Source organism: Calonectris borealis, chromosome 3, assembly GCF_964195595.1.
Source record: "Calonectris borealis chromosome 3, bCalBor7.hap1.2, whole genome shotgun sequence".
Classification (NCBI taxonomy): Eukaryota; Metazoa; Chordata; class Aves; order Procellariiformes; family Procellariidae; genus Calonectris; species Calonectris borealis.
Window position 1 is genome coordinate 93,157,191 of NC_134314.1, and position 16,011 is coordinate 93,173,201.

General features: G+C 51.9%; 1 protein-coding gene across 3 annotated transcripts in view; it reads left to right on the forward strand.

Annotated features, from left to right (window-relative positions):
• The window catches only part of ABCC10 (ATP binding cassette subfamily C member 10), a 23,562-nt gene extending 7,937 nt beyond the window's left edge, over window positions 1-15,625 (forward strand). For all 3 annotated transcript variants that reach the window (XM_075146704.1, XM_075146706.1, XM_075146705.1), the window contains 20 exons: window positions 452-1,820; window positions 3,088-3,315; window positions 3,520-3,676; window positions 4,383-4,522; window positions 5,004-5,083; window positions 5,232-5,403; window positions 6,406-6,504; window positions 6,737-6,926; window positions 7,314-7,391; window positions 7,784-7,975; window positions 8,388-8,523; window positions 8,924-9,119; window positions 9,921-10,264; window positions 10,434-10,603; window positions 10,901-11,061; window positions 11,482-11,735; window positions 12,059-12,204; window positions 12,687-12,784; window positions 12,962-13,074; window positions 15,129-15,625. In XM_075146704.1, the coding sequence (XP_075002805.1) occupies window positions 452-1,820; window positions 3,088-3,315; window positions 3,520-3,676; window positions 4,383-4,522; window positions 5,004-5,083; window positions 5,232-5,403; window positions 6,406-6,504; window positions 6,737-6,926; window positions 7,314-7,391; window positions 7,784-7,975; window positions 8,388-8,523; window positions 8,924-9,119; window positions 9,921-10,264; window positions 10,434-10,603; window positions 10,901-11,061; window positions 11,482-11,735; window positions 12,059-12,204; window positions 12,687-12,784; window positions 12,962-13,074; window positions 15,129-15,264 (4,459 nt within the window). In that variant the 3' untranslated portion in view covers window positions 15,265-15,625. The remainder of the gene's footprint in view (window positions 1-451; window positions 1,821-3,087; window positions 3,316-3,519; window positions 3,677-4,382; window positions 4,523-5,003; window positions 5,084-5,231; window positions 5,404-6,405; window positions 6,505-6,736; window positions 6,927-7,313; window positions 7,392-7,783; window positions 7,976-8,387; window positions 8,524-8,923; window positions 9,120-9,920; window positions 10,265-10,433; window positions 10,604-10,900; window positions 11,062-11,481; window positions 11,736-12,058; window positions 12,205-12,686; window positions 12,785-12,961; window positions 13,075-15,128) is intronic.
• Window positions 15,626-16,011: the final 386 nt, after the last annotated feature.

Sequence of the window (16,011 nt, forward strand, 5' to 3'; positions counted from 1 at the left end):
CGATAATGAATCAAGTGATAATATTTATTTGGGCAATAGATTATGGACTTTACACGCACAGCATTACAAAGACAAGAGATATCAAGGATCAGAGATGTGACATGTAGAATTTGATCATCCAGAATTTGTGTTAAAGAGGTTAAATATGTTGTTTTTCCTCAAAGATTGGAGTCTCATTTAACCACAAAATATATCAGTTTGCAAACAAATTTCTGTAGAGAAATGCTGTTCTTTGGTAGCATCTGAATCTCTGGTATTGATCAGATACTGAGCTATGTTGGCCTGATCTAGTTTAGCAATGCCTACAGTCTGAAAAAGTTACAAATCTAGGGAGGTGAATCTAGGAAGTTAGGTAAGAGTGAACAGATAGAAGGGGGGAAGAAAAGAGAGTACTGACTGAGAGGTGTGGAATTTCAACTGTAAATTTTTTCTCTGCTCTTTCCTCCTCTAGATCTGGCTCCGGGGTGCCTTGCAGGCCAGGCTGGGGATGCAGAATTGCCACCTCCTTTGTACTTGCTGGCCTATTCCTTGCTGATACCATCCCAGCCACCATTTCTCAGCAGGAGCTGGGCCCTGTGTACCTGGAAGTGCTGGCAAATGGCATTGCCGCCCTGACATGGCTCACGCATGGCCTCGCTCTTCTCATGCTCTTCAGGTCCATTCATGGCTTTACCAGGGGCCCTGCAGCCCTGGCTCTCCTTGTTCTTTTACCGCTACCTTCCTTCGTCATCACGTTAGTGTGGTACTACCAAAGCGGGACAGCTTGGTCCCCTGCCCGCCCTGCTGCCTCCTCCAGGTTCGCCGTTCTCTGTCTGCAGCTGGCCTCTCTGCTTGTGTATGTGATCGGCTACCTCTTACCCACCACTGGCAGGCAAGACTTCCTCTCCATCAATCGCTCCTGGCAACAAGACCAGGGTGTCTCAGAGCCAGGGATCCCAGTGCCTGATCAACAGAGAGTGGCAGAAGATGGTGAGAGCTGGCTCTCACGCTTCTTTTATGTTTGGATGAACCCTCTTATGAAATGTGGCTATCAGCAGAAGCTGAACCAGCCACAGGATGTCTATGTGCTTCCTCGCCAGCTCCAGGCTGCCAGGGTCTGTGATCGGTTCTACTCTTGCTGGCAGAAGAAGGCAGCTCTGCACCAAGTAGAGGAGGAGACGGTGTCTCTTACTAGCCCAATCATTGCTGGAGGCGATGGGAGTAGCAATGCCCCGGACAGCTTGCACCGTGCCCAGGAGGCTGTGCGACTCTTCTCAGTCCTTCATGCGGCCTTTGGGCTTCGTTTCTACTCCCTTGGACTTCTCAAGCTGGCTGGCAGCCTGCTGGGTTTCTCTGGTCCTCTGCTTCTGAACCTGCTGGTGAACTTCATGGAGTCACGGCAGGAGCCCCTCAGCCGTGGGGTGCTCTATGCCCTCGGGCTCTTTGCTGGTTCCTTCCTGGGCGCTCTCTTGCGGAACCAGTTCAGCTACGAGGTGAACAAGGTGACGCTGATGGTGCGGGCTGCCATCATCTCTGCCATCTATCGCAAGGCTCTGTGTGTCAGCAGCACCAGCCTTACCCGCTTCACCGTGGGGGAAATTGTCAACTTCATGAGCACGGACACCAGTAGGTTGGTCAACTTCTGCCTCAGCTTCCATGAGGTGTGGAGCCTGCCTTTCCAGTTTGCCATTACCCTCTACCTCCTCTACCAGCAAGTGGGCGTCGCCTTTCTGGGAGGCTTGACCCTGGCACTGCTGCTTGTGCCCGTCAACAAGGTCATAGCCAACCGCATCATGATGAACAACAAGGAGATGCTGAAACACAAGGACACACGGGTCAAGGTGAGGGGCAACTGGTGACCCTCTGAGTTTGTTGCTATATTTTGTCCCTAGAACTTTGGCTTTTTTGCCACTTGCCACAATCCCAAACAGATTAATTGAATCATAAATATTGGGAAAAATGCCAGAGGGAGCGCGCACACACGCACACACACACACACTTGGTTCAAAAGTGTTTCAGGTGATGCAGTTTCGCCACCCACAAGATAGTGAACCTCTAATGCTTGTCTTGCCCCCTGGGCTAATTCAGGTTCCCTTGCAGGTTTCTTTTCTGTGTGTAGTAGTTAAGGTAGGTCTCCTGATTGCTTCCTCTAGAGGTGCTTGTATCCTATTACTCCAGTAATGTTATCAATGGTGAGGTGGCTTGCAGTCTGGACAGAGGCAATGATTACAGACATAGTGGTTTTATATCACTCCAGTGTGGCACCATCAGCCATCTTTTCCACCGCTTTCTGCATATTTGCAGTGCCATCTCTCTCCTTCCCACATGTCAAACATTAGATTCCTACCTTTTGGCCTTGTATCTGTAATGTGAGGGGACAGCATTTTCACTCGCTATTTCCATCATGCTATGGAAGCATGAAACATAAGTCAGCTCCATGGCAGACCTGTTGGGAGCTTTAAAAATATTTCTCTTCCTGACAGAAAATGCATCTAGTTGTATGGGGTATGCTGGACCTTCTCCAACTATTGCAAGACTGGTTTGCCAAGTGAACTCTCACTTTTTAGTTTTCTTTAATGTCAGGCACAGACACATCTTGGCTTGCTCTGCACATGCTGACCTGAGAGCAGGAATGAGAGGGCAGCGTGCTGCCGGGACACCTGAGCTGCTGGATGTGAGTCAGCCAGGCTCTGGATACAGACTAGCTGTGTCATGGCAGCACCAGGCCTGAGAGTCAGGTGGTATTATCTCAAGGCGCTGTCAGGCCAATGTAGATAAATGGCATCCAGGCTGGAGCTAGTAATTCCACGCGTCCCTTCACCTGTGTTGCACATCCTTCAGTTGGGAAGTAGTGTAATATTTTGCCTTTTCCTGAGCTGTACACAGCACAGATGGCTGAGGAAGCCAGTGGAACGAGTGAGAGCAAAAAGTTCCCAGTAGCTGCCGCTTGAGTTTATGTTTTTGTTAGCAGTAAATGCTTCCTGGTATCTCTAGCCTGGCCCTTAGCAGGAGGCAACTGCAAACTGGCCCAAGCCCAGATGCCTCGCTGGCATTTGCTGCGTTAGGCAGGTACCAGTTGCTCTATGTGCTTTTCCTCTTTGCCTGCAGCTAATGACAGAGTTCCTATGTGGCATTCGTGTGATCAAGTTTTATGCCTGGGAGAAGCACTTCAGCACCAGGATAAATGCCTGCCGGGCTAAAGAGCTGCAGAAGTTACGAGCCATCAAGTACTTGGATGCTCTGTGTGTGTATCTGTGGGCAGCACTGCCTGTTGTTGTCTCCATTGCCATCTTCATCACCTATGTCCTGTTGGGTCACCAGCTGACTGCCACAAAGGTGAGTAGGTAGTAGGGAGAGCTCCAACCTTGTCTCGTGCAGAGGACAGTCCACAGTGGGGCTGCAGTCCTGAGGCATCTTCTCTGGGAAACAAACCCAGCCTGTGTCTCCCCACAGCTCTTGAGGCTCTCACTGGTGAGGCTGTTTGGAGGGTACAAGAGGAGGTACTACCTCCAACTCATGGTTGTTTCCTTACCCATGCAGGTGTTCACAGCATTGGCCCTTGTGGGGATGCTCATTCTCCCCCTCAACAGCTTCCCATGGGTTTTGAATGGGACCTTGGAAGCCAAAGTTTCTCTGGATCGAATCCAGCGTTTCCTTGAACTTGTGGACCAGGACCTGGAAACTTATTATGCCCTAGGTAATGGCGAAGGATGCTGCTGGGCTTGGGACCCTGGGCAGGGGGCATTCAGAGAAGCAAGCTGAGGTGTGAGGGCCAGGGGCAGTACTGGAGGGCAGGTGGCTGTCACCCCATGATTCAAGACATTCAGTTGTCAGAGGCAGAGTGAAGGCATTTCATTTCTGTGGAAAATGGGAGACAAGGCTATAACATTCCTCTTTACCAACTGTAGGCCATTGCTTGTCCCCACAGAGCTCTGCCGTTAGTGTCCCTTTAGAAGAAGCTGCTCCCTCCTCTGTCCAAAGCTCCTCTGACACTGAAGCCATCAATAACCTTGGCTTTGCCTTGCAGAAAGGCTTGAGTGGGTGCCCCTCTCCTGAGCCATCTCAGCTCCCTTTATCTGCTTCCTTGCCTTTTGCCAGCTCCTGCCATTCGTTTACCTTCAACAATAATAAAACCAGGTTATCCTTACAGTGTCTCCCTGACAGCCGGCAGGTAACCATGTGTGTCTGGTGGGAGCTGGAGGAGGGAGGCGGGAGGTATAAGTTTAAGGGCAAGTCAGTAGGCAAGCATCTCATTCTGCGGTTGTGTAAAAGGCATCGTGGTGGTGCCCTGTCCGTAGTCTCATCCATTTGGGAACAAAGCTGATAATATTTGTGATGCTAGGTGCCTTTCATTTTCTGGCCTTCTTATAGTAGTGCAATGCTGTGCTGCTTTTCTCTTGCAGATAGCCCTTCAGGTACTGCTACTGCCATGGAGATGCGATGTGCAGCCTTCTCATGGGCACCAGTTGAGGAGGAAAGCACCAGGCAGCCCTCATCCACAGGCACTCTGCAACTGCACATTGAGAACCTGTCAGTGAGAAAGGTGAGCAAAGATGCAGGAGGTAACAGAGAAGAATGGCACTAGAGAAGCCAAATAATGGAGCAGGGGTGGCATGTTTTCATGTTTTCCTGGTCTTATGAGCCATGCATCAAAATCTTCTCTTGGTCAAGAGGCACAGGGCACATACCACATCTCTCAGAGCTGAAAGGTGCTAGAGGAGATCCAGGCATGGCTTATAGACAAGAGATGAACCAGCTTCCTCTGCTTTCCACCACTACTGCAGGAGAGGACTGGGCAGGGAACGCAGCTGGGCTCCAGAATTAACATTCCTTGCAAACTTGTGTCCTGCCACATCAGGAGTCTGGTTTACCCAACAACTGTACCCAGCTCTGCTGCTGAACCTGTGAGATAGTCCTTGTTTAAGACAGCAGTCAGCTTTCTTACAGGCTACGTGTGGCTCAAGAAATGGACAAGCCACCCAGTATTAGCACATCAGGTTGCTCCTTTTCATTTCCCTTTGCAGGGGATGCTGCTGGGAGTTGTTGGGAAGGTCGGCTCTGGCAAAAGCTCTCTGCTTGCAGCCATCACTGGAGAGCTCGTTAAGTAAGTAGCCTAAAGACTTCTTTCTGCCTGGTCCCTCCATGCCACGGCAGGCAGGGACTATCCAGTACTATCCCTATTTGTAGGCTATTTTGATCTGCCAACAGTTCTGCTTTGTTGTCCTTTGCACCCACTTCTGGTGTTCTTGCAGGCAAGATGGACGAGTGTATGTTTGTGACCTGAAGCAAGGATTTGGTCTGGCCACACAGGAGCCTTGGATACAGTTTACCACTGTCCGTGAGAACATCCTTTTTGGGCGGGAATATGATGCCAGGTTGTATGAGGAGGTTGTAGAGGCCTGTGCCCTCTCCGAGGACCTAAACGTGAGTGCCTAAACTGTAAAACTGCCTTGGCCTTCTTGGCCAGCTTTTGCATCCAGCCTGAGCCTCTCTGGGAGCAGTTGTCATTCTTTCAGGCTGTGGACTGCTTTTCCAATGTCCCAATCACACAGCGTTACTCTGATTACCAATCCCAGACCATACCTGGCCCCACGGTTCTTTGAGGTGTGAAGTCACTCTGGTAGCACTTTGGATGGTTTCTTCTGCTGCTGAGCCAAAGCTCTTGATCCTGGAGAAAGGAGATGTTCTTGCAGACCTGATGACTGCAGGGTTTTTCAGGCAGAACCTATCCGCAGCTGATGCTTTTTTGGATCAGAAGGAACTTCCCTGGGATCTGGAAGGGCTGAGCCTGTGGTCTTCCCATCAGTAATACACATATTACAGGCTTGAGGCTTATGGCTATATTAGCCAGTAAACCTGGCTGTTATATATGGTAGGAAGCTCGCCTTCTCCTCCCAGTTTATAACCTGATGCCTGATTTTCTGAAGCGCCAAGCACTAGGAGCTCCTGTTTGCTTTGGCAGGAGCTGTGAATACTCTGTAAAGGCAAGATACTTATCTGAAAAGTAGTAGACTATGCCTATGCTACCAAATCAACAGGAAACTGTTTTCAGCTACTGAAACACTGTAGTTTTTACTGCTAAACTGTTTGGATGGGCCCTGGCTTGATTTTGCTGCAGGCACAGCTCTTGCTCTCCCAGAAAATTCCCAGGTGCAATTTCAGAGTTATCTCAGACCAGAAGTTGCTCTCAATGGGTAGCTTAGATGTGGCCACCCTATTCTGGAGTGCAAGAGAGTTTAGTTGCATAAATGCCAAGCTTGCCAGTTGTCTGCAGAACCAGTGTATAGACTGTTGCATTGTTTAATTTTTGGTAAGGTGTCACCCTAAGGAATTACTGCCAGAGGCAGGAGAAGGACCCCAGTGTTCTCTTTTTCGGTCCCCAGTAGTTTCCTGTCCCTTCTAAATGGATTTTCTTGAATGTTTCAGATTTTACCAGCAGGTGACCAGACAGAGGTTGGTGAAAATGGTGTGACACTCAGTGGGGGACAGAAGGCTCGAATAGCCCTTGCCAGAGCTGTTTACCAGGTAAATAGCAAAGCAGTCATGCTGTGGCAGATTGTGCCGGTGCCAAGTCAGATGTAAAGAAGCAGGAAGCACCCAGCTATACAATATGCTCTGGCAGCATGTCTTAAACCGCATCATGCTGGCCTAAAGGTGCTGGCGGTGTGCCACACAGAGGCACTTGCACTTTTCTCTACAGTATTGCCTGCTCTGGCAGGGCCAGCAGCTGTATCCTTGTCTTTTGTCTTCCTCTCAGGAGAAAGAGCTTTACCTCCTTGATGATCCCCTGGCTGCTGTTGATGCAGACGTAGCCAACCATCTTATGCAGAAATGCATTCTCGGAGTTCTCAAACACAAGACCAGGATCCTCTGCACCCACAGAACGGAGTTTTTGGAGAAGGCCGATGCCTTGTTGTTGATAGACAATGGCAGGATAGTTAAGACAGGTACACTGGCTGTCTTCTCAGGCATTCATTTGTGCCTGTGTGCCAGTCTTGGAATGGCTTAAGCAAAGACGGACATAAGGGAGTAGGACTAACTACTGAGGAACCCAGTGATAAAGAGCTTGAGGACACTGCATGTGGGCAAAGATGGGGTGGAAGGGAATGTGCAGATGCACAGATAAAACAGGACAGCCCTAGAGGTGGGGAGCTGATAAGGCAGAAGGCCATAGCAGGTTGTATGGAGCAGGGCCTTCAAGGGTGCAGGTGCTGTGAGAGAAAATAGGGAATATTATGAGAGAACAAAACCGGGCCATTTCATAGCAAGAGGCAGTGAGTAGCTGGCATCTGTTCCTCACAGACTCTGAAGCACTTGCATGTCTCTCTTCACAGGCACACCAGCTGATATCCTGCCACTCGTGGAAGCCTTTCCCAAGTTCAAGGATACAGACAAGAGGTGGAAGGATAAAGGTCTATACCTGGCGAGCCTGAGGGTGGCTGGGGCAGCACAGCTCAGCTGAGCACCTAGACAGAACCTGTACTTGATGGCTGCTGGCCTTAGAGCAGAGCTCCCACCACCGTGCTCTGCTGTGGCAGTGCTGATCTGTGGGTAGTGTGTGCATAGAGGGAGAGGAGGCCCATGTATCGTTGGGTATTGGTCTTGAGCAGTATTTGAATCTGTTGTTCCACTTGTGGTCCAGTTTGGATGAAGGTCTGCTGGGATTGGTGCACCTGTCTTGAAAAGGGAGAGAGGAGGGAAGAAAAGTCTCCATCATAGCCGAGACTTGCTCTGTTCAATCAAGGAGCAGCTGCAGGAGGAACTTACGTCACACTGACCTTTGCTTTTGCCTCCATTCCCACAGCCCCTGATGAACAGGGCCAAGAAGAGGCCATAGAGACAGAGGCAGAAGAATCAATCCAAAACAATCATCTCATCCACAAGGAGGAAGAGAAGAAAGAAGGGGCAGTGGCTTTTCAGGTGTACAAGGCATATTGGCTGGCAGTGGGCAGCTGCTTGGCGTTATCCATCCTCTTCTCGCTGCTCCTGATGCAAGGTGAGGCAGTGGCCCAGCAGCACATCTGTCTTTAGACGTTCCTCTCCTCTTGTTCCCTGGTTGTGTGGAGTCCAGGGAAGAAAAGAGGCCAGGGGTTTAATCACTATCCCTGTAGCAGGAAGACCCCTTTTCTCTTCCTCAAACTAAAGTAGCACGATTGGGAGGGGACACGTGGGAACAGGATCTGTTGTCTCACTGCTGCAGTTGCATGTCTGCTCCTCTAGCAGTGCACTGTCGCTGCTGCAGCTCAAGACTCTACTACTAACAATGGAGAATGAAGGCAGGGTAAGACTAGACTGGGCCGTGAGATATTAACAAATGTTGTCCAGCAGCTTCCCCTGCAGCTTTTCTGCTTCATATTTGCTGATTCAAAGGTTGAATCCCTCTTTATGCAGTCTGTCTTTCTCTGTAGCATCCAGAAATATCTCAGATTGGTGGCTGTCACACTGGATCTCCAGCATATCCCAGACAGCAAATACCTCTGTGATGGTCTGCTCAGCTTCCCCGCCTTCCCCAGAGCTGCTTCTCTTCTCCGTTGTTGGGCTTGTGTAAGTGAATGCCGGTCAGGAAATGCCAAGGGAAGCTAGAAACACACTTCCATTTTGCCCTTAAGTGCATTTCTGTGAAGATCCTTGTTGAGAGCAGGGATAAACTGACCACCCCGCTGCAGGGGATCTGTGTGGCTGCTTTGACAAAGAAAGAGAATCGAAATTCTGACCTGATGAGGTGCCCAAAGGGCTTCTGCCTGGGGCTGATGGAAGACCCCTAGCTGCATAGTAATCAGAGTGTTTCTCCCAGCGTGCCAAAGGGGTGGTCTCTTACAGGAGTATCGGGTTGAAGTATCCTGGTTTCCCCTTGAGTATGCTCCTGGGTTCTCATGCCCTGTCTGTGAGTTTACTGTCATGGGGACCTTGGCAGATTCATAATCCTCCTCCTTCTGTGTTCCAGCTCCCCCATTCAAGCTCTGGACACCACCCCAGTCCCTTCCAATGGTTCACTGGATGTGAATTTCTACCTGATAGTTTATGGGAGCATTGCAGGTGCCAACTCCCTCTTCACCATTCTTCGGGCCTTCCTCTTTGCTTACGGCACTATCCGTGCTGCCACTGTCATTCACAACCGACTGCTCCAGAGGGCTCTAAAGGTAATGGTCAGAAAGTCCAGGGCAGACTGGGGCTCCTGCAAGTCACTCTGCCCTGCAGTTCTCACAGTTGGCGGTAGGGATTTGGGAGGTGGATTAGGGTTTCTGCTGGTATTAGCTGATGAGCTCTCCTTAGGGCTGTATTCAAAAAGAGCTGCAACACAGCCCGCACAAGGGGCCAATGAGCTAGAGTTCAAAATGTGTCCTGTAAGGCTTGTTCCATTCCATGGAGAGGTGTTTTATGGCTGGCACCTGCATCTGTTCACTTATTAGGCTTAGATATATAGCCAAGATGAGGGCCAATTGAATCATATTAACTTTTGCAGGATCATGAGCTCAGATTCAGATGAGATTGGAAGGAGTCATTAAGCAAGATTTAGCGCTGGTGCTGGTATGTACCAGTTAACTTTCTTTAGGGCTTGGGCTTCCTTGGGTCCTCAGGCTAGAGTTAGGATTAGAAGATTAGAACATAGGATTAGAGGCTAGGATTAGAGGATTGTCCCACTGGCTTCTGGTGGGCCAGTATGGGATCTGAGTGACTGCTATCTTGGTAGCTGTCTGCCATTCGCCACAGAAGGGCTCCTTCCTTTTATCATGCGAACAGCATGAGTTGTTTGGCTGCGAGTGGATGCTGGCTTTGCGGTCTGAGATTTCTCCTCCAGCTGAGGAAAGGAAGGGGCCTGCGGTGGCCACCCCCTTTGTGGCCTTATATGCTCCCCTTGGTGCTGCTCTCCTGGGCGCTGTTCTGTGGCTGGATCTCACTGCAGCTGACCGAGTCTTACTTTCTGGTTCCCTTGTTGCCAGGCCACAGTTACCTTCTTTGACACCACACCAACAGGCCGGATCCTGAACCGCTTCTCCTCAGACCTGTACTGCGTGGATGACAGCCTGCCATTTATCCTCAACATCTTCCTGGCCAACATGTACGGGCTCCTGGGCATGCTGGTGATAATCACCTATGGCCTCCCTTGGATTGGTTTGGTCTTACTCCCTCTGGCTGTTCTCTACTTCTCCATCCAGCGCTATTACCGGCGCACGTCCCGGGAGCTCAAGCGCCTTTATAGTGTCACCCTGTCTCCCATTTACACTCACTTCTCAGAGACCCTCTCGGGACTGAGCAGCATCAGAGCCATGCGGGCAACACAGAGGTGAGTGGAAAGAAAGAGTACCCAGAGAGCCAGAGCTTTGGCTTTATAGATCGGGGCCGTCCTGACGTGGGGCTGGTTATAGGGTGGCAGGAATGCCCTGGCTGGGGCAGCAGGAACGGAGGTTGGGTGATGCACAGCCTGGTGCGAACCTCTGTTGTGCGCCTGCCAGGTTTGAGTTGGAGAATCAGCTGCGCCTGGAGCAGAACCAGCGCTGCCTCTTTGCCAGCAACACAGCGATGCAGTGGCTGGACATCCGCCTGCAGATGATTGGGGTCGCTGTGGTTACCACTATTGCAGGAATTGCCATCATCCAGCACCAGAAGCAACTGGGAAATCCGGGTAGGCGGATTGTTCTGTGCCTGCTCCTAGGCTGTGGCCCAGGGGTTCCTCCTCTCCTAGTCCAGAGCTCACATCTCCTTACACCAGGGTAGGATCCAGAGCTCCTGCTCCCTGTCCCTTTGCAAGTCACCCACAATGTAGTGCTTCAGCTCCTGTCCCTCCTCCTGCATGTCACCATCCTAGAGTGGGATCCCAGATTCCAGAGTGCTGACTTCTCCCTTGTTTCTTTGTCCTGTCACCAAGATCCCAGCTCCTTCCCTGCCAGTAACATTCTTGCTTATTCTTTTGTCCTCACAGGACTTGTGGGCCTCGCACTCTCATATGCCCTGTCTGTCACGAACCTGCTCTCAGGCCTCATTTCCAGCTTCACTCTGACAGAGACCATGATGGTGAGCGTGGAGCGGACAGAGGAATACACCACAGACATCCCCATGGAGTCCCAGGATAAACTGGTCCAGGTAAAAGCTCAAATATGTTCTCAGGGACCGGCCCATCTTCTGGCTCTGTGCCCTGCACTTACCTCCTGGGGAGATCACAGGGTTCCAGTGAATGGGTGGAAGGCCTTCACCCACAGAAACTGCCTTGATCGCTCCTCCTTTACCAGTACATCCCCTGGAGGGGATGAATCTCTGGCAGGAGTTGGTGAAGGCTGGAATGACAGGAAGGGGTAGAAGAGCAGAACAAGTCCTAGGTCCAAGCTGTGAGAGGAAAAACAAGCCTAGCAGTGGGCTGGAGATGGAGCTGGGCTGTGCATTGGGTCTGCTCAGAAGCCAAGGAACCATCCAAAGAGGTGGATGGGACTTCGCCTGTGGGGAGGCGAGGCTGAAGATGGCAGCGGGTCATGGTCATACCCTGTCTCATCCTGGTATCCCTCTTAGGTTGCTGCTGACTGGCCAAGCCAGGGGCTTGTGGAGTTCCAGCAGGTGGTCCTGGCCTACCGGGTGGGCCTGCCCAATGCACTCGATGGTGTGAACTTCACTGTTTACCCTGGAGAGAAGGTGGGGATTGTGGGTCGCACAGGATCTGGAAAATCCACCCTTTTCTTGGCCCTTTTCCGCATGCTGGAGCTGAAATCAGGCCGGATTCTCCTGGATGGTGTTGACAGCCAGCTGGTGGGCTTGGAGGAGCTGAGGTACGGAGGGCTGAGCAGAGTGGAGGGCAGCCAGCGGGGGCCTGGAGGCTGAGAGCTGTCAGTGGTTGGATGCCAAAGGGAAGAGTGAGGAGCAAAGGACTTACTGTCATGGCACTCTCTTGTCTGATTGTGGCAGCTTCTTATCAGTTGCTCTGTTGTTTCTGAACAGCTGTGCTAAGGAAACCGGGCTGAATATGTGACCCATGTCTCTGTGCCTCTAAGATACACAGCATGCCAAGGCACCCCACCCCAGGAATAAAAAAAAGGCCTTTGCTTTTCTGCAGCACTCACCCCATGAACCCTCAGCTCTCGTTTGCTTGCAGGTCTAGGCTGGCCATCATCCCCCAGGATCCATTTTTGTTCAGTGGCTCAATCCGAGAGAACCTGGACCCCCAAGGAAAATGGACAGATGCTGAGCTCCACGAGGTGCTAGAGCAGTGCCACCTGTGGGATGCTGTTACTCAGATGGGTGAGTCTGAACCCAGCGAGAAGAAGCTGGTGAGCCCTGGTACTGGGAGAGGGGAGAAGGCCTCAGCTCAGTCAGGGAGCTCAGGAAAAGGAACCAGGTGGATGCAGTAGGGAATTGGTTAGGTGAGGCCACAGTAGGACCAGGGTGGGAACAGGTCAGTGGGACCCTAGTGGCATTCCCTGAGATTTAGTGGCATCAGACTGGCAGGTGATAGATTGGGTAGCAGGATCTTGCTGATGAGACCAAGCCCCAGTGGATGTTATAGCAGAGCCTGAGAGAGAAGCCAGCCCCTAGTTCTAGGGGAGCGTGGCATCTTTGTGCCAGTCATTGCTTGCATCTAAGTGTAAACGCTCCGGTTCCCAAGGCCTGGGCTGGAGCAGGATTGGGATTTTGAGTGCTACTGGGCAAACTCCAGACTGGGGGAGCCACTTGGGGCCCTGTGCAGAGACTGGTGGGGTGACTGCTGAACTTGACCCCTGCAGGTGGATTGGACAGCGAGCTGGGAGAGAGGGGAAAGAGTCTGTCTCTGGGACAGAGGCAGCTGGTGTGTCTGGCAAGAGCCCTCCTGACGCGAGCCAAGGTGAGTGCTCTGCCTCCATTGGAGCGAGGGGGAGGGTGAACTGCTGATGGTCGTGCTCCGGAATTGGGGTGTAGTGGGAACAGACAACCTGTGTTACCTTCTTGGGCTGTTCCTGGCCAGGGATTGGGGTCTCCCCTGTGGTGCTTGGGAGCTCCCTTCACTCTCTGTCCCTGGCAGGTTCTGTGCATCGATGAGGCCACAGCCAGCGTGGATCAGAAGACAGACCAGCTCCTGCAGCAGACCATCCGCCAGCGCTTTGCTGACAAAACCGTTCTGACGATTGCTCACAGGTACAGAGAAAGCAGCACTCTGCGCCTAAATTCATCCTACCGCTCACAGGGAGTGGTGACTGCGCCTGCCATGCCTGGGCCTTGAGCTGAGCAGGGAGGTCTTCGTGATGAGGCTTTTCAAGTGCAAAAGGCTGGGCCTTGCCTATTTGCCTTTTCTGCTTTATTAGCCCCTGGGTGCTGAGAACAACTGGATGTGAAAACGTTGTACCCAGAAATTGGGGGACAGCAAAGGGCAAAACACCGCATCGCATGGCAGATGGCTCTTCCTGGGCACTGCTTGCTGGCACCGGGGGAGTGAATCGGATCTTGTGGTTCTGCCAAATTAGGACAAGGAGCAATGGAGAACTATCCTACAGAAAGGAGCAGCGTGGAGACCCGGGAGGAGCAGGCGTCTCTGGCTCAGTAGAGGGCACTGCAGGACAGCCGGCGGCAAAGGGCTGCAGCGAGCTCCTGGCCAGGGGAGGCAGAACGCTGGGTAGTTCTGTTTTTCAACACTCTGAGTTTTGGTCCCAGCCTGCAGCCAGTGCTGCAAAGCTAGACACTGCCCAGGCAGGACAGGGCAGTAGTGTTTGACCCACAGCTGAGAGATTTAGTGTAAGAGTAGGGGCAATAGATGGTTACAGGCGGAGGGAGGAGGGCAAAAAATGAATACCGTGGATACTGGGAAGGGATGGGTTAGCATTAGGCAGTGCTCCCACTCTTGCCAAAGGGAAGAGAATTTGGAGGAGGGTTATGCAGTTGTATGGAGGGTGTTTTCAAAGCACAAAGGTTACCACAAAAATAAAAATCAAATGAGCAGGTGGCAGGACCTGGTGTCCTGCTGCACAGAAGTGGGAGTGATGGATGACAGGCAGGGTGGGCTGGGCCTGGCAAGTGAATCCAGTGGGTCTTGTTAAATACATCAGATAGGAGCGAGGCAGGAGGGGTGTGAAGGGAATGTGGTTTCTACACTGGGGATATTATGCATAGAGTAGAAAGGTAAGGGCACCATGGGCTGAGGTGTGTATTTGGGTTGGGTGGGAGGAGGCCACCTCTGATGGAGGAGTAATTAGAGAGGAGAACCAGCAGAGGAAGGAGTGGCAGAAGGCAAGGCAGCAAGACTGGGTTGAAGGTGGCCCCAGCCCCTGTTCCACTGGGATGAAGGGAGATGAGGGAGAGCAGTAAGGAGGGAGAGGTGATGATGGAGTTGTTTTGTACCCGTGGTTCTTCCATGCCATTCAGCTTCGGGTAAACCATTAATTGGATGGGTGAAATCTAGGACGGGAAGTGACTCAGTACTTGTCCCTTGCCCCTTCAGGTCACTTCCAGTGCTGCAGCCTGGCACTCCTTTGGGGATGAATGTGTAACCAGAGTCCTGAACTCCATAACACTTCTTACCTGCTCAAATCCTGTGCAGTGTCTTCCCTGTGACTTGCAGCTTTGTAGGGCTGTAGTTTCGCACTGAACAGTGCATGACTGTGCAAAGGCATTCCTGCTGCCATGTCTTCCCTCCTCAGGGCCAGAGGTTGCTGCCCTGCTAGCAGTCTGGGCAGAACTGGGTGCATACGGGTGCTGCGGGTGCTGTGGTTGGCAGTCTGGCAACTACAAATCTACTGGTGGTGGCAGTGTAAGCAAAGATGCCAGACTGCTGGGGAATGGCAGCTGACGCACAAGTCCATTTCTGCTGCCTGCAGGAGGTGGCAGGTGAGGAAATGTAGGGGCAAACAGAAGCAACTCAATAACTCTTTTGTGGGAATGGAGACATCTTGTGCAACCCCAGAATCAGGCATGCCCTGAGCTCTCCCTCCACAGAGCTTCCCTCTGCGCTCCTGGTGCCCAGCCATGCCCAGCAGCTGGAAGTCATCGCTGTGCTCTCCTAAGAGGTGGTGCATTTCAGCAGTGTGCAGAGGCTCTCTGGGGAGCTGGACTGCAGTGTGCTCCTGAGTGCGCAGGGAGATGCTCCACAGATCCTGATGTTGGGCATGTCTTGGGCCACCCCTTGACAGCAGGGGAAGCAGTATCTAGGGTTTCTCCTCAGATCCACCAATGTATGTCCTGGCATCTGCTGTCCACAGGCTGAACACCATCTTGGACTCAGACCGCGTGCTGGTGATGCAAGCTGGGAGAGTGGCAGAGCTGGATTCACCCACCCACCTAAGCCAGAAAGATGGCTCCTTGTTCCAGCGCCTCCTGCACAGTGGGCAGCAGTGACCTCCCTCCTGGGCTGAGCCCAGGCAGCCATCCTGGCTCTGTGCCTGGTTTTCCCCTTGCCTCAGCCACCAGCCCTGTCCCTGCAGGGCCAGGAGCTGCTGAGGTGAGGGAAGGGGTTATTCCTGCCTGCAAACAGCGATTGTGTGTCCTCAGGGACAGGGGCCTGGCACTGCGGCCTTTCCTTTAGTAGGGAAGATGGCACCTGGTGTTTAGGGCCATAAAAGCCTGGCTGGTGGGATACTGCTCCCCTCCAAGGCTTCCCTTTGAGATTACAGAGGGATTTTCTGCTCACTGAAGAATCAGTGACTCCTAGTCTGAGACTTAGTCTCACATGTGCAATTTAAAATAAAGTGGAAACATCCTTGTGAAGCTCTGTTATTCAGGGCCCTGTCCCCTTTTCCCCCCAGACACAGACTTCCTTGTGAGATACAGGAATGGTGCTCTCTCTGCACAAAGACAACCCTACCTGTTCCCTACTACTTTCAGAGGGCATGACCTTTCCAAGCCCAGAAGGTTGCACGCAGGGACCTTGCTGCTCTTTCTCCAGTTTACAGTGGAGAAGGCCTTCCCCTGAAGGGCCAGAATGCAATTACATTAAAGGCCTCTAAGGCTAGTTTATTTCAAGACCACTTTTCCAAGGGAAACTCCCTATCCCTCCTGCCCTGCTCCCAGCTGCACAAACCCACAGCTGCTTTCAGTTTTAGGATCAGATTGCTCTTCCCATCGGCACTCTTGGACTCAGTCTTG